Source organism: Vipera berus (assembly GCF_964194415.1).
Source record: "Vipera berus genome assembly, chromosome: 1".
NCBI classification, from domain to species: domain Eukaryota; kingdom Metazoa; phylum Chordata; class Lepidosauria; order Squamata; family Viperidae; genus Vipera; species Vipera berus.
The window spans coordinates 113,080,448-113,105,443 of record NC_138202.1 but is presented as its reverse complement, the minus strand read 5'-3'; the positions used below and the strand labels follow the sequence as shown (position 1 = coordinate 113,105,443).

The 24,996-nt window shown below is 39.6% G+C and overlaps 2 protein-coding genes across 2 annotated transcripts; both read left to right on the top strand.

Annotated features, from left to right (window-relative positions):
- Positions 1 to 44: 44 nt before the first annotated feature.
- MRPL21 (mitochondrial ribosomal protein L21) lies at positions 45 to 24,410 on the top strand. The gene is made up of 7 exons (XM_081346014.1): positions 45 to 145; positions 3,735 to 3,795; positions 17,124 to 17,209; positions 18,307 to 18,470; positions 22,075 to 22,127; positions 23,044 to 23,147; positions 24,169 to 24,410. Exons 1-7 carry the CDS (start codon positions 94 to 96, stop codon positions 24,231 to 24,233), a joined length of 585 nt encoding a protein of 194 aa, XP_081202140.1. The 5' UTR covers positions 45 to 93; the 3' UTR covers positions 24,234 to 24,410.
- LOC308660061 (E3 ubiquitin-protein ligase RNF4-like) lies at positions 6,427 to 9,140 on the top strand. Its single transcript, XM_081314279.1, has one exon. It carries the CDS (start codon positions 6,665 to 6,667, stop codon positions 7,466 to 7,468), a length of 804 nt encoding a protein of 267 aa, XP_081170405.1. The 5' UTR covers positions 6,427 to 6,664; the 3' UTR covers positions 7,469 to 9,140.
- Positions 24,411 to 24,996: the final 586 nt, after the last annotated feature.

Here is a 24,996-nt window from a genome sequence, read left to right as displayed (position 1 = left end):
CGGCCCCTATAAACGGCGAGCCAGACGTTCCAGGGCTGAACTTCCGGTTCCGTTGGGCGCGCGTAAAGCGGGAGGAAACCTGGCCGGCTTGTAATGGCAATAGCGGCGTCTGCCTTTGGTTACGGGCGGCTTCTTTCTCGAACAGGTGAGGGGGTGATTTTCCTCAGTTAAGCTCTCCTTCCGGTTGGTTACCTTCTGGTATTTTTCTGTTAATGTGGCTTGGCTGTTTTATTCTGTACTTTTTAACCTGCCTCGTAATTACCGTCTGCGTTCCCTGCTGGTTTTAAATCGAAAATCCTTCTCTTCTCCTGCATTGAACCCTTGTTTAGCCTGGCGGTTTTCTTCAGACATCGTTCCCTTCCCCCCCCCCCCGACCCCATACTCTTCCCCAATTACGTTGGACTTCACCCCTGGTCGAATAATTGAGAATGCTCCGATTTGTAACCCGGAGCATGTGGTGAGTACTAGGTGAGGAAAGGTGCTTCAAGTCATGGATAATATACAGGTAGACCTCGACTTACAAACAGCTTATTTAGTGACCGTCCAAAGTTAACAGTGACGCTGAAAAAAAGTGACTTATGACAGTTTTTCACAGTTAAGAACTTGGCATAATCATATGATCAAAATTAAGATGTTTGGCAACTGGTTTATGACCGTTGCTGTTTCCCAAAGTCATGTGATCATATTTTGTGATCTCCTGACGAGCAAAGTCAATGGAGAAGCCAGATTCACTTAACCAGGTTACTAACTTATCAGCTGCGGTGATTCACTTAACTGTGACAAGGTTGTAAAATGGAGCGAAACTCACTTAACAAATGTCTTGTTTAACAACAAATTTTGGGCTCCAGTGTTGTAAATCCAGGACTACCTTGTTTTGTTGTTTTGCCTTATTGTGTCTTCACTGCTAGGAAGTTGTATCTTATGAGTTCCTCATAATACAGGTAATTCCTGTACTATGGGGAACTTGGCCTTTAAGAAACAAAGCATGTTTAGTCAGGTTTTGAACCACCAAAGTTCAAATGTTTCTTGCATTTCCCCCCCCCCCTAAATTTCAGTGTAGCCTGAGTATCATAAGTACAGTATCTTCTGTATTATGTTTGCATTTCATTTATTTATATTATGATTACAAAAAAGTCCAGAAACTTTGAAGCTATCCATTGTTTGAAAATTAAAGTCTGACTCAAACCAAACTAACATAATAATGGTAAGACTGATATTGCTAATAGTGCCTTTTACTATTTTCAGTCTTAATTTTATTAATTTAATAGGTAGCGTAAAGTACTTTAAATATTCAACTTTTTTCATTTATTTTGGGTGCTTTGGTAGTTTATAACTAAACTGCTTCTTAACTGATTTTTTTAGCATTGCCAAATTGTTTTATTTCTTAGGATGTAAGGGTATGATAAAATTAATTTAAAACTATTCCAACTGAATATTCCACTAGATTCTTGTTACATGCTTTTTTAAAAAGACTGGTAGTTAAAGTGACAAGTTTTGTAAACTAGTTATTTTACTTTTTAGTATAAATTCACTCAAGGCTATATTTACTTAGGTGTGAATAATATTAAGTAGCACCCCACATTTAATAACATGGAGTAACAGCTGACTACTCCAATGGCAATCAAAATTGAGATCCTACTATTCTCTTCTTACTCTTTCATACTCTAATATTGGAATAATACACACATACATACTAATAATCATTCCAAGAAAATAAAGTATTTGTCATTACATGAGTTGAAAGAACTGTTTCAATTAGTATATGTGCAGGTTTTGTCTATCAGAAAAGTATTGGATCAGTTGGAGCAAACTTAAGCCTGAGGTCTTTAGTCAGCAATTTTTGCTGACATTTTCCTGCAGATAACTGCTATTGTTCATTTATTTGTAAATAGGTAATTTTAATTCCAAAATTCTATTATGTGTGCTTTGTAATTATTTCTAAAAGAGCCAAAAATAGTTTTAAAAGATCTTTGCCAGAAGGAGGAAAGTCTTGTTACAGTCTTTTCACCTGGCTTCAGATAGCATTCCCAGCTAAAGCAGTTAAAGGCCTAATAGCTGGGTGAACACCACATGATGAAATTTGTGGATTTGTTTTGTTTTGTCCTTTAATGTTACACAAATTTAGCCTGTTTGTTACTGGGGCCCAGTGTATTGTACCAAATTAAAAAGGGGTTAATTTAGTTCAGATTGTGTGAACCAACCATTTCAAACTATGGCTGTATGCTATACCTGAAATGTCTAGAGACCTTCAAGTTCTCCTTCACTGTATTACCACTTCTTCCTGTTTATGTTGGAGGTTACCCACTTAATTCTCCGTTTCCTGTATATTGCATCTTATAGTATCCTTCCCAATTTTTTTTACTTTGGTTCTTTATTTTGTACATAAAAGCAAGTATGAAAGGAAAATTGCATTTGAAAAGGCATAAACTTAATCTTGACCATATGGAATATTGCTACTCAGTCTATCCAATGGGTTTGTAGAAATCTAATTCATACTGAAGAATGAGCACATATTTTAGGATTTAAGATCTCATGCAGCATATTTTCATAATATTAGGCTGTGCTCCAGTATGCCGCCTTACTGACAAGTATGCTGGTTGTCTACCTAGTACCTCATTAGGCCTACCTTTATATCTGAAGCTCTATAATTCTCATAGGCCAGAGATTTAACTGATTAAGTCTGCCTAATTAAGTGAGAAATTCTTTACTTTTAGTGAAACTCTTGCCTCTCTGACCCTAAAAAGGTTGCAGAGATCTATTTGTATGAATTGTAAAGTGTCTGAGGAGTAGAATGAATCCAGTAGAATTTTTACTTTTTTAATTTTTACAGCGCGGAGGTACAAAAACTATCCATATGGTGTAGTAACAACAACTTGCACCTAAACATCGGCAAGATGAAAGAGATGGTGTTAGACTTCCAGAGAAAAAAGGAGGAACCTGCCCCACTTTACATCGGGGAGGACTGTGTGGAGAGAGTTTCCTCCTTTACATTTCTGGGAGTCTACCTCTGTGAAGATCTGAGCTGGAAAGTTAACACAACCCAGGTGGCTAGAAAGGCCCAACAGAGGCTTCACTTTCTTAGGGTCTTGCAGAAGAACAGGGTAGAACAACGGCTAATGCCCCTCTTTTACCAGTCTACTATAGAGAGCGTCCTCTCGTATGGTATTGTGGTTTGGTATGCTGGTCTGACAGCCGCGGACAGGAAAGTATTACAGAGGGTAGTGAGCACAGCACAAGACATTGTGGGCTGTTCCCTGACACCACTGGAGGACATCGCCAGAGCTCGTTGCCTTGGAAGAGTGAGGAAGATTCTCAGGGATGACTCACACCCTGGACGGTATTTCTTTACTCTCCTACCATCCGGTAGGAGATATAGGAGTATAGCCAGCCGTATCAACAGGCTGAAAAACAGCCGTTATCCGTGGGCTGTTAGGCTTTTGAATGGGATATAATCTCTGTGAACCTATGCAGAATTGACTTGGGAGGCCGGTGTGTGGTGTAGTTGGTTCACATGGTGTGGTAGGATGGAGGGTGTGTTGTCACTGTGTGTCGGGGAGAGAGAGCACGGGGGGGGGGGACGCTCAGCTAATCTCAATGTACACATGTACTTTGACAATAAAGGTTTATTATTATTATTACTCTTTCTTAAAAATTGTAAAGCTATTCTTACTCATTCTAGAATTGGAACACCTTAGTCCTATTTGAGTGACTTTCTGTCCCTGGTTCTCTTTCAGCATTTCTGTTGAGGTCTACAGTTCGAAGTCTGAGTGCACAAGACCCTTCAGCAGTTCAAGGGTAAGATCAGGACATGGCAGAATGTTTTCTTTTCTGCTTTGGGATTCCGATTTAGTTTTGGTTAGATTTAAATAACAAATTTAATCTTTTAGCCTCAGTGTTGTGTGAAAGACAGTATACCGTTAATTAACATTTTACCCAGGCAGAAAAAAATGTTAACTTTATTCAGATCATATTCATTTGAAATTGTCTTTGTGTTACTGCTAAATTGAAATTATATGAATAAGTTCCTTGAATACCTCCTTTAGGCTCTTTTTCCTCCATTATTGGGACTTTAGAGCAGACATGTCAAACACAAGGCCCGGGCCCCGGATCTGGCCCGCGAAGTGGTTTCATGCGGCCCGTGAAGCCATCCTGGAAACAGTGAGGGAATGGCCCCCACTGCCTTGGCCCTGGCCCAGAGACCCTCCTTCTGCCAGAGACCCTCAGATCTGTCCCACTCCTGCCCAGGCCCCCATAGGCACCCTTGATGCGAACGATGTAGAGCTGGCCACGCCCACCCAGTAGGCCATATGCACTCTAGCCACGCCCACACAGTAGGCCACGCCCATCCAAGCCATACCCACCCGGCCCCCTGAGGGTAACCGCAATGCTGATGCGGCCCTCAATGAAATTGAGTTTGACACCCCTGCTTTAGAGGCTCTTGTAGCACTGTGTGGGTGTCTAGTTCTTTTTTTTTTCTTCCTCCTCATGATTTTTACACCTTTTATGCTGTCCGGGCTTTGGAAAAGTAGCTTTATCTCTGTTGCAAATAATGGTATGGTTCAGGGGTGTCAAATCCGCCACATCATGTGACATGTCGCAACATATCACAACCTTTCCCCCCTTGCCGGAGCTGGGGTGGGCACAGCTTCCGTGTGACGCATCCAGGCTGGCAGTTTGATACCCCTGGTATAGTTATTTACTTATGGTTGTTAGTCACTTTAGAGTCTCTTTGTACAAAACAGCCTACAACTAGGCAAAATGAGCTTTTGTAACAGAAGAAAAGAGGAATGCCAGCATGTGGGAAAGCCCATAACGACATCCCTTTTTACCTAATGCAGGCCATGTTGCCTTTCTTGCAGTATTGTAAGACAAACCCCAATGCTGGGTAGTTCTGTAAGAACTGAATTTGCATACTGACACTCGAAGCAGGTCAACGGGTAGTATTTTAAATGTTTCCAAACATCTATACAAAATTCTTATGTCCTGCTTACTCCTAAGAAGCATTCACTTCTTGCATTCATTTTCTGGTTTTCTCTTTCCTGACTTCTTTTGTAAAGGTAGCAGTCAAGGAAATCATTGAGATTATTATCTCAGCAAAATGATCATTTTGCTGCAAAATGCTTAGTTTTAGATGGTCCAACCTTAAGGTATGACTGCCAACTTTGGAATAAGCCAGAAAATTACAACACTTTAAGATATGGTTTAATATTCCTAGATTGCACTCAAAATTGGTAACTAGTTTTTCGATTCAGTTAGAATAGATACCTACAGATACCTACAGATTGTTGAACAACCCTGACAAGACTGAGTGGCTGTGCATTCCGGCATCCCGGGACATTCAAAATATTCCACCTCTCTCTATGGGGGGTGAGTCTTTACCCCTCGTGGATAGGGCTCGCAACTTGGGGGGAGTCCTAGATTCACGGCTTACCCTGGAAGACCATATAGTAGCCGTGACTAGGGGGGCTTTCGCCCAGGTTCGCCTGGTGCGCCAGTTGCGGCCCTATCTGGACCGGGATGCCCTGTGTACGGTCACTCATGCACTCGTGACCTCTCGCCTGGACTACTGCAATGCTCTTTACATGGGGCTTCCCTTGAAGACCACTCGGAGGCTCCAACTGGTACAGAATGCGGCCGCGAGAGTTGTCTTGGGAGTTTCCCGGTACTCCCATGTTACACCTTTGCTCCGCGAGTTACATTGGTTACCAGTTGTCTTCCGGGTGAGATTCAAGGTTTTGGTTATGATCTTCAAGTCCTTACATGGCATGGGTCCGGGGTACCTCGGGGACCACCTGCTGCCGGCGTCAACTTCCCTCCGCCCTATGCGTTCCCACAGAAAGGGCCTCCTCAGGGTGCCTCCGGTCAGGGAATGTCGACTGGTGGCCCCCAGGGGGAGGGCCTTCTCTGTGGGCGCTCCGGCTCTATGGAACCAACTGCCGGTTGAGCTCCGGATGGCATCGGACCTTCGCTCCTTCCGGCGCGGTCTGAAGACCCATTTATTTGAACAAGCTGGTCTGGCCTGATGGGGGACGTTAGGTTTTTTTTTAATGGGTTTCTTATATTGTTATTGTTTTTATCTGGGCACTTGTTTAATTCCCTTTTAATTTTTGTATTTGCTATTTATATATGCCCTGTTCACCGCCCTGAGTCCTTCGGGAGAAGGGCGGTATACAAATTTAATAAAAGTAAAAGTAAAGTAAAAAAAAAGTAAGTAAAGTTTGCTCAGTTGTTTGAGCAGAGGAAAATACAAAAAAATATCTGCAACCAGAAGCCTTTCTTTGGCTTACTATACTGCAGTAAATTGTCTGAATTTCTTCATTACCTCATAATAGTTTTAGCTGATTATTGGTTGAAAACAACAGAAAATTGTACATGCTGGCTTCTGGGCCTAATCATGTTTTTTTTTCCTACTTTGATGCAGTTCTAAAGAGTAACATTTCAACACAGGAGTTTGAACTTGCTCCCAGCTTTGCAGTGCATGGCCTTAACGATATCACTTTAATGGTTGTAGTACTCTAAAAATTCTCCCATTGTATAAAGGTAGCCCAGGATATTCATAATCGGCATTGCAGAACTGAGTGGCAGCTAAGCATTCACCTGCATTTGGAGATAAGGGAGAAAAACATATTCTGTGCCACTTGTCCCAGTCCTCTTGCTGCATACCATGAAGTCAGCCAGTGTGAATCTTGGCGGAACCAAGAGCAGAAAAAGCAAAAAACAGACTCCCCTCCATCCAGCAACACCTTCTAATGTCCCTGGCAAAGTGGTTACAGGAGCTGCTTCTAAAATCAAGAGGTTCTCCTTGCCATCCTTTTCCCCCATAGCCACTGTAGAAGTTGCCGCTGTTGGCTCTTCCCCCGAAGCTGGGCCCAGTTTTCTGGATGCAGTTGTCCCCTTGAGTGTTAGCAGAGACATGGATCAGGAAGAGATTCAGAAGGAACGCTATGGAGAGAGGACTCCCCTGCAAATTCCTAGCCAAAGTAGAATGACAGCTTCAGCTGCAGAATCAGTATCAAAAATAGAGCCAATCAAACTCGATGAAGGTGTAGAAGTAATAGATCTCACCGGTGACACTTCAGTGGTTGATCTGACGCACAATGATTCCATTGCACTTGCGGAAGAGACTAGAGAACAGCAAAACCAAGAATTAAGCCGATCGCTGTTCAACAGCTGCATAGTATGTAATGATAATGAATGTAGTGAAAGTGATGAATTGGCTGCCTGTAAATTACCTAGAGAACTAGAAAAGGAAATATTTGGACGTCCAAAAACTTCAGGCACTGTTAGTTGTCCAATTTGCATGGATGGCTATGCAGAAATTATCCACAGTGGACGACTTATAATGTCAACAAAATGTGGCCATATCTTTTGTAGTCAGTGCCTCCAAAATTCTCTTAAAAGTGCTAACTCTTGTCCTGCTTGTAGGAAAAAACTCAATCACAAACAATATCATCCAATATATATATGAATGCATTTGTTAATCTAACTTGAGCTTTTGCGTATGAACTTGGGTTGAACTAGATGTAGGTTAAATATATATATATTACATGTGGTCATTCATACGGATTTTTCTCACTTAGCTGCTTTTGTGTTTTGTTTATATTATGTAAACTTAATTTTGCTTTAAGGAATATTATAGCTCAATTTATTTGGGAATCACAGACTCCCACCTACTGAAACCTATGTAAAAAAAAACCCTGTACAGTAGTGAAGAGAACTTAATTTTTTGCTTAATTGTAGGCCAGTTATATTGATGCAATTGGGTAGAAACTGATAAAGAATGTAAGGCATTGTTACAAGGGTCATCTTATTAGAATTAAATTAATAAAACCCATTCACTTGATGAAAAAAACCTTGTTATTTAGTGAGAAAAATTCTTTTGTCTTAATAGAGCCCAAGTAAAAATGCTGAACTCCCAAATGGACAGGATTTATAAAATCTACAACTCAAATCTCAGACTATGGACATGAATATTATGTATACATGAATTTTCTTTGATAGCCTAAATTTTCATTTTAATTGCATTCGTAAGAATCTTAATGGTAATAAGAACTGTGAATGTACATCCTCTGCTTGAACTCATATGAACATTTTGTGATTAGCGATATTCTTGTCTTAAATGTGAGCAGTTATACAAACTAAATTGCCTAAAGAGCTGCTCTTTCCCATAAATAGTAGCCAATAAGCATTTCAAGTCTATAAAAAATAAGAATATATAAGAAACAGATTCTGAACATAAAAGTGATCAGTTAAATATTTGTAATGAAGTGTGGATGGCTTGTAGTAATCTGATTTATTTAAGAATCTTAGTAATTCTGAACTAATTGGATTTATTAAATATATGTAACCTTCAGTTATTAGTTAATATGAGGTATCTATGCAATCATTTACTTCCAATTAGAAAGCCTAAACCTATTCTCATAATCAGTAAAAATGGAGTAGCATGTTTACAAAGTACAGCATGAACCATGGTCTGAGTCTCGGGTTCAATGAAAAAGGTGTAATTTTTTTTGTTAATGATCTTTCCACAGTTGTTTTGGTGCTGGCAATGCAGGCTAGGTATTACTTACTGAACTTCCTCATATTCTGTCATGTAAAATATGTAATAAAGATCAACATTGGAGCTAAAAAGCCACACCCATGCTTATAGAACTTTTGTAAAATCAATTAATGAGGTTAAACAAGCTTTATATAAGCATGGAGTTATGATTGCAGTTCTCTACTTCTTCAGGAATTCTCTTGCTTGAAATTATACAGCTGAACAATAAATGTTACTTGTGTTTCAGAGAGGAAAGTGCACTTTTGATACTTCGTTTTCAGAACAAATGTTGGCTTAATAAAGCTTTAAACAACCTTCAGATACTTATGTTTTATAATACACACACACATATATAATCTGTATTTGTAGTCAATTGTTTTTAATTTATGTAAATAAAGTTCTTTTGATGGTTTATTAAAAATATTTAATTAACATGTTTTAAGCATTTTCCAGATATTAACTATTTCCTTAGAATTGCTTACTGGCTTTTTTTGTTTTTGAATTGTAAAATTTATCATAGGAAAGTATAGCTGAAAAATTCTGAGTGGTTCCTTGGCAGAGAAGTAAATGATTTCTTAGGTTTATTATTAACTAAGTTCTTAATTATTGTTTCCTTATACCAGTACCAAAATGCAGATGACATGTGTTCTGAACCTTCGCATTACAAGCCCAGACACCCATTTCCTTAAAACAAGGTTTTTTTAAAAAAAAAAAATACAGAGCAAGCGTTTCTGATGACAGTAAGGAAGATGCTGGCATTAAACCAGATGGTTTTCATGCTTCTGCAGAGGGTAGCTAAAAGATTTTTGGAAAAGACACAGCTGTCTTAAGAAGTTCCTGACAGGTGCTATGCTCACATGCACTACAGCAGAGGCCCCCAACTTTTTGGGCACCAGGGACTGGTTTCGTGGAGAAAGGTTTTTCCGTGGACCGAAGAGTGTGTGGTTTTGTGTGCTGCCTGCATCTCCGGGGGGGTGGGGGGGTGGGGTGGCTTTGCTTGTTTGTGCGGACCCGTTGCTGGCATGCCGTGGCCTGGTACTGGTCCACGGACCAGGGGTTGGGGACCCCTGCAATACAAAACGGCTTTTTCTCTTTGACAGTTCCAATAGTAAAGAAGTAGCATGAACTTAAATGGAAGATATCTAAATAAACTGGAGAAAATGTCTTGGCCCCAGCAGGTGGCAGCACGTTTTGAATACTCTTGAAAAAGCTATAGATAGATGTGGTTAGTATTTGGGACATCTGATCACTGGGAGATAATTTGGGTTGTAAACTAGATTAGGAAGCTGCAAGGTCAATTTGGAAGAAAGCCATGAGAGAATGTTTCTTTGCTATTGCCACAATGTGCCCATCTGGTCCCCAGGGTTGAACTGAATGAATCTCTATGCCTGCCTTCTCTCCAGGAGGCAGAGAACATGCTCGCGTTTGCATGAGACTCCTGGGGCCCTGTAATGTCGCTGTCTAGCCTTACCAATAGCTTTATATTCCTCACCTCCCATCATAAAGTCAGGGGAAGAATAATGTTCTACTGCCTGTTAGCTTCTCTTTATATTCACCCTTGCCTTCTGACTGGTAAAGCACAAAGATGCAACTACATCACTACTCCAGGTTTTTGGTAGGAAACACTTGTCTTTCCTTAGTGTTAATAGCAGTATTAATAATCATACATTCAGAGTCAAGGTAGCTATTTTATGATACAATTGCCATTAAATGCAGCTGTGCAATTTGAGCTCATATAATAACTTCATGCTCTTTAGGCATGCAAAGAATATATTAAAACAGGAATTCTAGTCTGTCCCCTGACATGTTGATTTTCTTCTTTTATTTTAAAATACTTGAGGCGTTCCTATTTTACATAGGTATTCATCTCAATACAACCTTTTCTAGCTTTCCTTTTGTGGCTTGTTTCTGGAACAGGTGTGTGTGGTATTTACTTCTTAAAATCTTATAATTATCCACATAAGCCTTAAAAATAAGGTTCGGTTCTCACATGCTCAATTTTTTCTGAGGCAGGAGCAGTGCTCTTTTTTCCAAATCCTACACATTCCCATTGATATAAATGGTGTGCTTATAAAGCATAGCAATGAAGAAGCACTGCAAGCATACTTTTTTATTCAGCTAGTACAAGAAGTACCTGTATACCAGACATGTCAAACACAAGGCCTGGGGGCCGGATCTGGCCCGTAAAGTGGTTTCATGTGGCCCGCGAAGCCATCCTGGAAACAGTGAGGGAACGGCCCCCACTGCCTTGGCCCTGGCCCAGAGACCCTCCTTCTGCCAGAGACCCTCAGATCTGTCCCACTCCTGCCCAGGCCCCCATAGGCACCCTTGATGCGAACGATGTAGAGCTGGCCACGCCCACCCAGTAGGCCATACGCACTCTAGCCACGCCCACCCAGTAGGCCACGCCCACCCTGGCCATACCCACCCGGCCCCTTCAGGGCAACCGCAATGCTGATGCGGCCCTCAATGAAATTGAGTTTGACACCTCTGCTGTATGCTATCTTTTCAAGAAGAGTATCATAGATGTGTAGCAGGACACCACATGCTAGATTTATTTTTGTTTCTCTGTTCATGGGGACTATCGGTCTCCAGAGTGCAGTACTGGTTCTGACTACTGATAAATATGTAAAAATACGGTGTGGACAGTTCTGGAGGCCCCTTGGGTGGCACAAGTGACACTGCTGTTTCATGAGCTGCACTGGTTGCCAGTTTGCTCCGGATCCTATTCAAGATGTTGGTCATTACCTGTACAGCCCTTTATGGCAAGGTCCCAGGGTATCTGAGGAACTACCTTACCCTGTTGGGATTAACCTGCCCCATTTGTTCTAGCAAAAAGGGCTACTTGTGATCCTGTCAATCAAAGAATTTCAGCTGGCGAGGATCCAGGAGAAGAATCTTTTCTGCTGTGGCCCCCACCCTCTGGAATATTCTCCTGTCAGAGATGAGATCAGCCGCCATATTCCTGGTCTTCTGGAAGAGCCAAAAAATTTGGCTCTGCTGCTGCTGTATTGGTGGTGGCTGATGGGATAGAGAAGATTCTCTCCCCCAGACTGCCCATCATGTTATTTTTTAACTTTTTATTCTATTTTAATTGTGGGGGGGGTTGCACTTTTTAACTTCTATTATATTGTAAGCTGCTCAGAGTCATTGTATTGGTGAGATGGGCAGCATAGAAATTGAATAAATAATAAATAAGATACATTTGGGATACTTCTGTTACAAATAGGCATTTCATGTTTTTCAAAGCTTGCTACGAACAGTATATGGAATTCTAGTTTACCACATTAACCAATTTGCTTGAGTTTGCTTCTCAGACTGGGGTATAAATCAATATTCTGGTAGGACTCATACCATGCCTGAAGCCATAGCTGACCACATTTTAACTTAGCTGACAGACCCAGACAGTCTGAAGTGATGTCTGTCTGTTTTTAAGAACCAAATACATCCAGTAGCTTTCTTAATAATAAGGAAGTGGTTTACCACTGCTGACTTAGAGGCAGTGACAGAGAATGGGGCTAAGCATATTGTACATATCCTAAGCCCCCATTGTCTGTGAACTCTGTCACCTCATTCAGAGAACAATATGAAGAGGTGCATTGGAGTTTTGCTACAGCTTTATTGAGGACTTTAGTAAAGCAAAACCTCAAATTACACAAAAGAACTGTAACCACATTCATGCAAATAGAAATACAGTACAGTTTTCCTTGAAGTTTCTACCTCATGTGGAGGTTCGAGTGTGTGTGTGTGTGTGTGTGTGTGTGTGTGTGTGTGTGTGTGTGTAACATTAACAGCAGCCCTATTTTTCATATGCCCTACATGCATTTGGTTCCTGCCTGAGCAGGGCTTTTGTTCAAACTCTGAATCTATTAGGCTCTTGAGCCCCTTTTCCAATGCTTGGCTGAGGTTTTTCCACCTTTGGCAGAAATATATTGGTATGGAAATTGCCATTCCCATTGCTGATCCTTGTCCTGCCTCTTGCACATCACTGCCCTCACCTGACTTCTCTCTAGATTAATGAGCATTGTAGCCTAACACATTGTTTCCATCTTGAAGTTGACTTTGGACAGTACTGGGAATAAGGGATAAGTAGCACTTTAATAACAGTTCAGCCAAGGTTGGCTTAATTCTACCTCATGGCTGGAAATGGGTTGAAGACAATATCACAGAGACATAATGAAGAAAAAAACGTTGCTGGGGAGCATGTACAGCCTAAAGGGAAAAAAAGTTTTGAATAACACAGGCAGTCAGCAGTTAGTCAAAGGGCACTGGTTTGCATTCTATTTGTAGGTTTGCTAAGGACCAGCGCTAGATTTGTTTAAAAATTATTCACTGCAAATGATACTGTAAATGCAAAAAAAACCCCAAAAGATAAGCTATATGTTTTTCTAATGGAGGTTAGAATTTAGATTTGCTCCCTTTGAGAAAAGGCAAAGTTTGCATTTATCATACATGAGTGCAGTGTTGATCTTTGGGATTCTCCATGCTTTATTACAGTAAATGGCAGTGAGCATTTGAACACCTGCTGCCATCATTGGGGTAAAAGGTATGTGCTTCATTAGCAAAGCTGGCTGAGAAGTAAGACTTTTCTACTAGGGGTCTAGGCCAGTTATTCTCTTAGGTACAGGACGCGGTTGGTCAGTGGGTTCGGACGCTGAGCTTGTCGATCAGAAGGTCGGCAGTTTGGCAGGTCAAATCCCAAGTGCCGCATAACAGAGTGAGCGCCTGTTACTCGTCCCAGCTTCTGCCAACCTAGCGGTTCGAAAGCACGTAAAAATGCAAGTAGAAAAATAGGGACCACCACCGTGGGAAGGTAACAGCGTTCCGTACACCTTTGGCGTCTAGTCATGCCGGCCACATGACCACAGAGACGTCCTCAGACAAGCGCTGGCTCTTCGGCTTTGAAACGGAGATGAGCACCGGCCCCTAGAGTTGGAAACGACTAGCACTCATGTGCGGGGGAACCTTTACCTTTTCCTTTACAGAACACTGGGATCCAGCAGGTAGTCCATTTAGCCACCCAGGATTCAAGGGCGAGAAACCATTCACTACCTCAGCCTCCACCCTGCATATGTCCTGACAGTAATGTAACTCATAATAATAGATCAGTGACTGGAAAGTGGTTCACTAAAGCACACAAGATAAATAAAAAATAATATGATTTCTAAAATGCATAAAACTGACAGCAAACAGGGCTCGAGTGCAGATATTAACCAAACTCATCTGTGCTACTCTGAAGGAAAATGCGATCTTGCACAAGCCCCCCCCCAAAAAAAAAATGCAAGTAGGAAATAAAAGGATGGATATTAAATAATGGTATCTCTTTGAGTGGGAAATCCACTCACCTGTAGCCAGCCCCTCAATATTTAGAAATGTCTGTTAAAGAAATTCCTGACTAGATTTGTGCTAAGAGTTGTTATGACATGGAGTAAATGAAACAATTCCAAGTGCAAAGATTTAATTTGGGATTACATTTTTGCTTCAAAATTTACTTTTAAAAGATCTTTAAATGTAGAGGAGATGAGAAGGCATGCATAAATGGAAGTATAATTCGCTTTTTTTGTCCAAAAATGAACTGTTTTCTTAAAACTGATCAAATAAACCATTTCTGTATTTTTTTTCGTGCCAGCTATCTTTGAAACCCACAAATAAATTTCTAACAGCTGCTTTCCCATATCTTTTTGTCTCTTCTCTCAAAATTCTTGTCACTTTTATCATAAAATCTCTTAGTAGTTTTAGTGAAGCAGCTCCATTATATTCCTTATAATTCAAAATAAAAACAATAATCTACACCACTATTTTGGTTTATTCTATATCTTTTTAAATGTTTAAGTCATGACCCAATTCTATTTGTAAATCCAATATTTCCCCTTTTTCCTTGTAAATTGTAATTTAAAAATCAACTTAATCTCTTTCAATTTTATTCAATGAGGCTTGTTCCTCTTCAATAGCAGCTTTTGATTCCATTACAGAGTTCAATAGACCCAAACATCAAATGTTTCCTTTAAAGTAGCCATCTGGTGCCCTCTAATGTCCAAACTTTCAAAGACTGGTTAATTAGTTTGCAATGTAAGGGGGAAAAATCTCAAGAGAGATGGTCTTTTTAATTAACTTCAAAATCTTTTTTAATTTAAATTCATCTGAATCCTTAATCCACTTGCAGAAAACTTTCTAAAATCAACACTGTAATAACCTTTTTGCTGTGTATTGCAAAAAAGAAAAACTCTTTAAAACTGTATACATATAATTTTCTTACTTTCTAAATGGATTGAAGAGAAACACTCAGCAAGTGCCAAACTTGCAGTTCTGATGGGTTTTTTTAATCTTTAACAAACAATAAGAGGGGGAAAGTTCCAAACCGATTAAAAAGATGAAGTTTGGTTGAATTTTGAGACCCCCTAAGAGGCTAGAATTAATAGTTCAGAGAACAATGGAATCCCATGACTTCCAGCTGTTTGCAAGAGACCAGTAAAATATCAGTTTCTGTTATCTACTCACCAAAAACAGCTGTCCGGAGTATGCATAGGTAATCTAAAGATCTCCCCATCTGGAGAGAATTTTTGGCAATCTGGATCCAGTATCCAGCTGTGTTTCAGCTGTAATATCTCCCAGTCCTTTTGCCATTTCTTCCTGGAAGTGACTTCAAAATACAGATAGTCTTTGGCTTACAACCATGGTTAAGCCCAAAATTTATGTTGCTAAGTGAGACATTTGTTAAGCAAATTTTGCCCCATTTTATGACCTTTTTGCCACAGTTGTTAAATGAATCACTGCAGGTGTTAAATTAGAGACACGGTTTGTTAAGTGAATCTGGCTTCCCCATTGACTTTGCTTGTCAGAAGGTCGCAAAAGGCGATCACATGACGCCCGGGGATACTGCAACCGTCATAAATATTAGTCAGTTGCCAAGTGTCTGAATTTTGATCACGTGACCCTGGGGATGCTGCAATGGTCATACGTGTGAAAAATATAAGTCACTTTTTTTTAGTGCCGTTGTAACTTCAAACAGTCACTAAATGAACTTGTAAGTCAAGGACTTCCTGTATTAGCTTTTCTACAATGGGCATAGAGAAAGAAATTGAATCAGCTAGTTTCCCATCCAATTCTTCCTCAAGCCATAGAGAAAGATCTTCAGCCATCAGCTCCTTGAGCTGTAAATAAATTTTCAAACCCTTCGTTTTTGCTGTTCCGAAGGGATTTATCAATCCTTCCATTCTCCATCTGAAGAATTCTTGGATAAGAAGTGAAACGTTTTCAAGGAATAAACCAAGAAAATCCTGCTGCCTTTTGGAAAAGCACCTTTGGGACAACCATGACCTGGATGATTGACAATCTCCTTATGCTGGTTGGGACTTTTTGAAAGCCTGATTGCTTATGTCAAAGGGAAAGCTGGCAATTTCAAGTGGTGATTTTGCTCAGTAGAGCAATTGTCACCATCTCCCTGCCTCCCTGCCTGCAATAGAACGGTACCATCCTGAAATGGCTGAACCCTTGGTTGGATGAAATGTGAACAGGACAACATGCACAACACACAGGGGTTTGAATACAAGGTATATATTTGTAGCCTGTGATCTGGCAACCACTCTTTTTTTCTTCCTCCAATTTTATATAATATAAAAGGGAAGGAGGAATCAAAATATATGATAAAGATTTTCAGAAGGCTTTTCTCAATTACTGAAATCCTATTGATCATCCATGGGCAAAAAAAACCCATAGTTTCATCTACTGTGGTTAGGTGAATTAACCACTGTTGGATGGACTTACTCAAAGCTAATTCATAGTTAGCTTTATCCCAGGTACCCAAACTTCCCCTTTGTGATACTGCTTTTTAACTGAAAGCTTTTAAAAACCAGTGTACAAGCAACAGACTGGCTGCATGGTGTCTGATAAGCACGTCAATACATGTTCCAAATGACCTCCCCAACTGCTGGAAGTAGTTATATTTTAAATATGCTCAATACATGGCTTGTTTTAAACTAGTTTTGCATCAAGCCTTATTATGCCTGAAGGATGCAGAAAGCCCACTGCAGCTCATAGTAACTTCCCTCACCAATTCCCCAAGCCCCACCCGCCAACCTCTAGATGCTGACATTCTTTTGCGCAGGGCTTCCAGGTATCGAAACTGAGACATCCTGCTTGGAAAGTATGAGTTGTCCCACACATAGTAGGGGGCTTTCCTCAGTGTAATCAAGGAGCGGGAGATTGACTTGCCTGCCAGTGCAAAAACCTATTGCATTCTGGAATTGGTTAAATAATTCATTCTTCTGTTTCTGCTTCTCCGGTAATCATGTTTTATGATTCATACTCTATATGTGAAGTTTGTTGAGCAGGGGGCCAGACTAGAAGATCTCCAAGGTCCCTTCCAGCTCTATTCTATTCTATTCTAAAATTTCTTGGCTAGGGGGACTACACATTTTTTTTAAAAAAATGGAACTTGAGAGATGCAATCAAGCACCCAGGAGCGGGACCCAAACTTTTGGCTCTAGCTTGTTTTTTTTTTTTTTAAATAATGGAAGTAGTCCTTATTATAAACTGGGCTCCTTGATCGTAGTATTTATAATAGCAGATTCTTGTTATTTCACAGGCTACTTCCAAAAACATCCTTGTCATCACCTCCATGGCCTGAAATCAAGCTACCAGATCCGGCAGAAGAGGCAGAACATCATAGAGGTAAATAATCTGTATCCACTCAAAAAACATAAAGTATGACCCTTCTGTTTGTTTCATTTTGATATTGTCACTAACTCCCTTTTGTTTATGCTTTTGATTTAATAAAGACGTGTAATCATTAGCATAGAATAACAGAAGAAACACAAGCAACGTTAATATTAGTGAAGTTGTCTCCAGGAGTTTCATACAGAAAGTGGCTAGATTTGTCTTCTAGATATTGACGTGGTGTGCCCTCTTAGTCAATGCAATCACTATTGGCAGATTGTTATGTAATCAGTGTTGCCTCCTTAAAGACCCAACCCTACCTCTTATCTTTCATTATTTATTATTTGGATTTATATACCGCCCCTCCCTTTATCCCAAAAAGAAAGCCCTCACTTTGATTGGTGCTAACTGTGCCCCATCTGACAACATGTGAGTGAAACAGTGTCTTTTTCTAGGCTTGAACAGTTGCCATGCAATTCCACTGATGATAGGTTTTGAGTTTAATGGTCAAAGTACCATGCTACATCTTCACACTCCTGAATTCAAATGTGTATTTTTCAGGACTATGCCAACCCAAGAAATAGTGCAGCTTTTGTAAGCAGATGCTCACAAGTTGAGGTGCCTGTGGTCCTGCCTATACTGCAGCCAACCTTCTTGGCTTTAGACCCAATGCAGTGTGCATTTCCCCTTACCTTAATGTTGCTTTAGAATCAGTTCTTTTAAGTCCTAAGAAAAGCAGCATTGTGAATGCTGTAATAGGAATATTCATCCAAGGCAACTATTGTCCCATACTCACCTCAATGCAGGTATTTCGTTTAGAGAGCCACAGTGGCCTGTAATTTAAAATGTTCCCGACTAGTAGTGGGAAGACAAAGGTTCTACACCTTCAGCCACAAAAGGGAACCAATCCTTCTCAGCCTAAACTATCTCAAGTCTTGTTTCGGGGCAAAAAAAAACAAAACAAAAAAACAGGGAACAATCTAAGTATCATTTTGAGCTCCGGAACAGAATCTAAGCACCATTTTGAGCTCCTGAACAAAATGTGGAATATAAATCAAATAAGTTTAATTAGTCAATAATTAAATTTAACTCATTTACCGATTTTCTTCCAGAGATTGTACAAAACGTGAATGAGTTAATTGCCACTGGGCAATATGGAAGGCTGTTTGCAGTTGTTCACTTTGCCAGCAGACAGTGGAAAATAACCAGCGAAGACTTGATTTTAATTGAAAACCACATACCTGCTGAATGTGGAGACAGAATCAGAATGGAAAAGGTAGGCTTCGTGTTAGCGATCTTTTTTTCTCCCTATGCTAATCCAAAAGATTACTTTGCCATGAATGTATCATTAAGTCAGTGTAACACACTGCCTCCATCTCACCGTGTCATTAGCTACCTGTTAGCATATCCCGCAGGAGTGCATGTCCTGCGACGGGAGTAAATACTGTAGAAGAAACAGGGAGACAGAGCTGAAAGCATTAAAGAATGCTGGGAACTATTTATGAAAACATCAAAATGGTTTTCTGCTGATGGCTAGACAGAAAAAGATGATCATAAATCACAAAGACCGTAGGAACCCTTTTAAGATTCAAATGGCATTGCAAGGAAGAAAAGAATTAAGTGATAAGTGATGAGCTGTGGAAGAAAGGTTGCAGATAGACCTGTGGGTGTTCAAAGGCAAGATAGGAGTGGAGAAGCATTAATAGTCCTTCCCTGTTTCCATTAATCTGGGCTTTTATCTAAGCTTCCACTTCTTTATTCTCAAATTAAGTAAGGCATATAGTACCTCAGTTTCCCCAAGTTAGACTTTCGGTGCCTCTTACTTTATTGTTCCAATTTGCTTCTCTTACTTTGTCCTCTTTTTTAAAAAAAATCCCATTTATATCCCGCCCTTCTCCGAAGACTCAGGGCGGCTTACAATCTAAGAAGCACAAGTCAATGTGCTTAGCAATAGCCTTCATTCTATATATATGCCTGCTTATTAGGGCTTTCGGGGGGCCCCAAGCGGCATTTTTACAAAGTCAGCTTAATTGCCCCCAACAATCTGGGTCCTCATTTTACCTACCTCGGAAGGATGGAAGGCTGAGTCAACCTTAAGCCTGGTGAGACTCGAACCTGCACTAATAGCAGGCAGCTGGTGTTACTTAAGGAGGCATTAGATTTAGATTTTATTAGATTTATATACCGCCCTTTCCTGAAGGACTCAGGGCGGTTTACAGGGCATTTTAAAATCATATCAATATAAGTACAAAGTTAAAAGAGAATTAAAAGATTAAATTATCCCTGAAAATAAAACCCCAGTTAAAATTCTCAGCCTGGGTCAGAGAGCTCAAAGAGCCAGGTCTTCAGGTCCCGGCGGAATGAGCGTAGGTCAGGGGCAGTCCTGAGCTCCACGGGCAGCTGGTTCCAGAGGGCAGGCGCACCCACAGAAAAGGCCCTCTCCCTGGGTGTTATCCGCCGGCAATCTTTTACCAGCGGCACCCTGAGAAGACCCTCCCTCTGCGACCGCACTGGACGAAGGGAACTTGAGCCCACTGCTCCACCAAGGCTCCTTTTCTTACTAGTGCAAGTTCCTGAGACTCTTTTAGCTGCTGCCTGAACTCTCAATCAGACAGTCGTACCCTTTGGTGTCAGATACTGGCCTACGCCTTGTGCTACAGATCCCGATTGGCAACTTTTAGATCCTCTGTTAGCCTTCTTTGGCCATAACTTTCATGCTACCACCAACCCCATTGATGTTTTCAAGGTTTTAGAGCCTCTTCCCCCTTTACCAATACATGTAGTCCTTGGATAGCAACCACAATTGGGACTTGCAATTTGGTCATTAAGCGAAGCAGTCACTAAGTGAAACCATGACTGTGCTTATGATCTTACTTCACCTTTTCTTTGCTTTACAGACCTGTGGAGGCCTTAAATGTGAGGATTGTTGGTAAAGTCATCTTTTCCTCACTGTCATAACTGAACAGTTGCTTAATGAGGCAGTGGCTAAAGAGGACTGACTACCTGTACTACTTGGCACACGGCTTTCAGCCCCATCCACTTTACCTTATTTAAGGTGACTCACAGTGTCAGATCCTGTGAGTTGAGACCTCAGTTTTAGATGCTTCCTCCAGAATTCAAGAATAAGGTTCATTGAAAGCAGATTATAGCCTCATAAGACAATTGAATAGCACGTGTTGATATACAAGAACTTTTAATATATAAATAATTTAAATCAGGCTATCCAGTTTCCAACATCTTCCTCTGATCAATCTGAACACACACAAACACATGAAGGAGAATGTAACAGCTCTTCTCCTAGTAGATAAAGCATTGTCTTCAGCCTGAGAACTTTCTCAACACTATGGCCCTTTCTAAAAAGTGAATATCTGACTTCATTCACACAACTAATTCTGACTTCCTCCATTAAACTTGGGGTTAGAGGAAAATATACCTTGAATTACTTACTTCTCTGTGTTAGTTTATGTGAGCATTTCACTTTTTCACCTGATGTCTCCATGTCCCTGTGGCACTATAAAGCATACTTAGATTTGTGTTGAACCTGTTGTCTGTTGGAGAACCTCTCACACTGACCCCATCCATGTTTTGTAGGGGCTAAAATCTCAGTTATTATTTGCCTAATTCAAACTAATCACTGTCATCTTTAGACAGGACTTTCAAGCATGGGATCTTTTTAAACTGATTTATTCTGCTTCTATCCAGACATGTTTTAATTATACATTGCCATGTACATGTGCTCTGATTTGTAAACATAATTCTGATACATGGTTCAATGCTCAGACTGATCCACTTAACAATCATCAAACAGCCTGGATAATTGAAGATTCACATAAAATAATATGCCACTGAGATGAACTGTGTTGTCTTGTATTCTGATGAAACATTACAATTTGGAATAATTTAGCAATGGAAAGATTTTTTCCTCTAATCTGCTCCTTTAATTTTCATTTTGAAGAGACATCCCTGGATATTGAGGCACCATTTAACTCAGTAACATAACAGGTATGAAACAGAAGGAAATCTTGCAAAAACCTATCACATGGGAGAATGAAATTTTGCTGACATGTTAGTGAAATGAACAAAAAGGCTGCACCAACATTTCACAATTTGGCACTCTTCCAGTAGGTTGGGATTATAATTCCCAGAATTCTCAGACAACATGGCAAATGGCTGGGAATTCTGGAACCACCAAGCCTCGGTGCATTTGGAGAGCAGGAAATACATGATTTTTTTCTCCCTAGTATTTTCCTGCAAGTGCAGGGCCCACTTTTTTCAAATCAGCCAAGTATTGATCCATTAATTACAAGAGGAAATGACCAAACAGTTTGTCTCCCAAGCCTGACATCATGGGCTGAGAGTAACTGGCCCGAAATCACCCACCCAGCTTTCGTATTTAAAGGGGGACGAGAAGACACCGCCTCCTGATTTTTAGCCTTGTGCCTTAACCGCTAGACCATGATATTCATGGTTTCATCAGGAAGCTCTCTATATTATTTCCTTGAGATTGATTCTGAGCTGTCAACCCCAGAAACAGACAGGTATCCACAACAGGGTGATTTTCTTCTTTCTTTTCAAAATGTGTGGTTATCACTACAGCACTAAAAGAAATCATGTCATGCATGAAAACCGTGAAGTTTGCTATCACTCGTCGTCTTCTCTTGGATGTTCCAGAGACGTGGGGAAAAATAATACTTTTGTGTTAATTCTTGTCCCAAATGGTATTTATTTGGCAATCCCCTATTTCATCCTGGTCATTCAATTGCCAAGGTGAGAAAAGCAAAGTGCAGATTTAAGGGCGCATCTTCCACAATTACCCTGGTAAGGCTCTGACATATTTTGTAATATGATGGTTTAACGTGCATCATTTGCTTTTGTCTCAGGTGCTGTTGGTGGGAGCTGATAACTTCACACTGCTGGGAAAGCCTCTCCTGGGGTAAGGCATATTTTGGGGTCATTCAGTTGTGCTGAATCTTTTCAGAGCCATGTGCACTGGGCTGAAAAGGAGTTCAAAAGGCTTCGGAAAGGATTCTAGCCAGCACTCAAAAGCAGCCGAGGAAGGATGTGTGCAGAACAGAAGAGAATTGCCGTAGCAACTCCATTGTATTTAGACCATCCTTTAAAAAGCGCGTTGAAACAGTAGAGAGGGAAAGAAGGAGCAATCAGAACTTAAGTATTCAGGGATCTGGGGACTTCTTACCAAAACAAACTGTCTGTAAAAGGCTACAAATTCTTCTCACCAGGGAGAATTAAATCTCATTTCTTATTTTTCTGTTCCTTTCAAACTCTTGATGTTAAAACTCTTGAGTTAAAAGAATCACTTAAAGCAAAATCCATTATTTTTATGCACATCATTTCAGTTTTCTGGGCAGGAAACAACAAAAAAAAGGAATCTTCATTTTAGAATTTTGCTTTTAAAAGCTCATTAAAACTGTGTCTGTTGCCTTAGTGTACTGAACACAATCTAATTCATCATGTTTCCTTATTCTGAAACATTTCTTCTTAGACCAGCAATAAGTCCACTTTGTTTTAATTTCCTGGAGAAATCTTCTAAAACCCTCTAGAACCATAAATGTATATTTCAAAATGTTGTTGAAAAGGGTTGTAGTTTGCTGTTTTCTGGTATTATTTCTTTGATATCGTCTCCATACATGCTTTGTGTTATTGTTCGTTTTGTAAGCTAGCTTGAGAAAGTTCTCTGAGAAAATGGGTATGCAGTAAATAAATAAATTGCAGTTGCTTTAGAAATGTTTCTATTGACATTGCTTAATTTTTCAAAGAAAAAATCTATTTATTAGGAAGCAAGCAGGGTTTTTTAAAATCTCTTTTTAATCTCTCAATTTGTTATAAAGAAAGGACTTAGTCCGCGTGGAGGCCACTGTTATAGAAAAGACTGAATCTTGGCCAAGAGTTAATGTGAAGTTCCGTCGAAGAAAGAGTTATGAGAAGAGAAAAAGTAAGATGAAAAACATACATAAAGTTTTTTAATCTAAACTCCTACTATGCCAAATATTTGTAATAATTGAAGGAATTATATATATAAAGGGGAAAAATGAATTTGAGTTTGAAGAACTATAATATAAGTATCTCCCTTTCTTTTTTTGCCATTTTAAAAAGATAAAATGTCACTTGGGTCTATGTTGTAGCAACAGTGCAAATATAGCTTGTTGTTGCCCTCTTTCAGCTTGTTTTTTTCATTGAGGCTGTAATTCTTTGATTTATTTTGATTTATTGTATTCATTGAGAAAATGTATAAGGCTGCCCCATTCACTATAACTCCAGAAAGCTTACGGAAGTAAGATTGGAATAAACCCACAATCCCCTGGCAACAACAATCAGATCACTCGATGGGCTTCATATCACCTGGGTCTCTGGGCCTGCTGGCCAACCAGTGTCTTCATGGCCTTTCAAAAGAGTGTCAAGGTGGGGGCCAATCTTATCTCCGCAGGGATGATGTTCCACTGGGAGGGAGCTACCACTGAGAAGGCCCTTAATGGAGGGGACCCTGCCTCGCCACTCTTGTGAGTTGAGTAGATGTAACTGTGCAAGATGGTCCTTCGGATAATTTCCTAGTAGTCTCATATTCAAAAATTAAGTTTAACCCTAGATATCAGGAATCAGCCAATGCTGCATAGTTGCTGTTAGCTTATTGGACTTTTAGCAACAGCACCCTTTAATTACCTGATTTAGATTTCACTGCATTTTAAAAATTTTAGAGCAAGACAGTTCCTTTCCAATTGCATGTTGATTCTGTACATATTAACATGGTGAAACAATGTATTTTAACAAACTTTCATGTTATTCTAACAAAGCAGTTTCTTCCAAAGTGATGGTTTATTTCTCAATATCACAAACAAGCAACCTTTAAGTTATATATTCTGTGATCAGTCATGGAATTATTTAGCTCTCTTTGGCAACTTATAAAGTAATTCACTTGAAAAGCGAAGTCCTGAATTGAATTTTCTCATTTTTTCCAGTTGTCGTTCAGCCACAAACTGTTCTCCGGATAAACTCCATTGAAATTGCCCCTGTTCTGTCATGATGGATTGGTTGTAACATCTTGATAGCATTAAAAAAATAGAAAATGTTTATATTGCATTTGATTATTCTCAGTAAACATTTTTTAAAAATATTATATCATTGCCATCACCAAATATCTTCATCAGTTTCATTCTTTTTAAAAAAATAAAAATGAACAAAATTAAAATTTAAAAAAAAACAAAGCAAGACAATATATAGGTATAATCAGCATTATAGGTATATAGGTATAATCAGCATTTTTGTATTTTTTATATATCTGCCCTGTTCACCGCCCTGAGTCCTTCGGGAGAAGGGCGGTATATAAATTAAATTATTATTATTATTATTATTATTATTATTATTATTATTATTATTATTATTATTATTATTATTATTATTATTATTATTATTATTATTATTATTTACTATTTAACAAAAACACAATCTGTTATAAAAACAAGATTATCAAATATATTAGTACAATTAAGATAATCCAAATTAAAATGCTTGCATTTTAAGGTTTCAAACTGATAAGAAAATGCTAGCACCAAATTTCCAGGGAGAATTTTTAATAGCTGTAGTTCCATAGCCAGAAAAGTTCTCTCTTATTTTGCACTAAGGCTGCATTTGCACATAAACTAAAGGGTCTAGGACAACATGCCATGGCCAACTCACAGCAGGACAACTCACCAAGGCCAATTTGCTGTGGGACAACTCACCACAGTACAATTCAACACTGTATTAATCATTTTATTCAGTTACTTTTATTATTGTTGATCATGTTT

What these genes read in the sequence shown, in the direction of transcription:
- MRPL21 (XM_081346014.1), top strand. Translation starts at nt 94, where the DNA reads ATGGCAATAGCGGCGTCTGCCTTTGGTTACGGGCGGCTTCTTTCTCGA. An exon ending in ACAGAATCAGAATGGAAAAG is followed by an intron (nt 18,471 to 22,074) that starts GTAGGCTTCGTG and finishes CTTTTGTCTCAG; the next exon opens with GTGCTGTTGGTGGGAGCTGA. An exon ending in CTGGGAAAGCCTCTCCTGGG is followed by an intron (nt 22,128 to 23,043) that starts GTAAGGCATATT and finishes TTTGTTATAAAG; the next exon opens with AAAGGACTTAGTCCGCGTGG.
- LOC308660061 (XM_081314279.1), top strand. Translation starts at nt 6,665, where the DNA reads ATGAAGTCAGCCAGTGTGAATCTTGGCGGAACCAAGAGCAGAAAAAGC.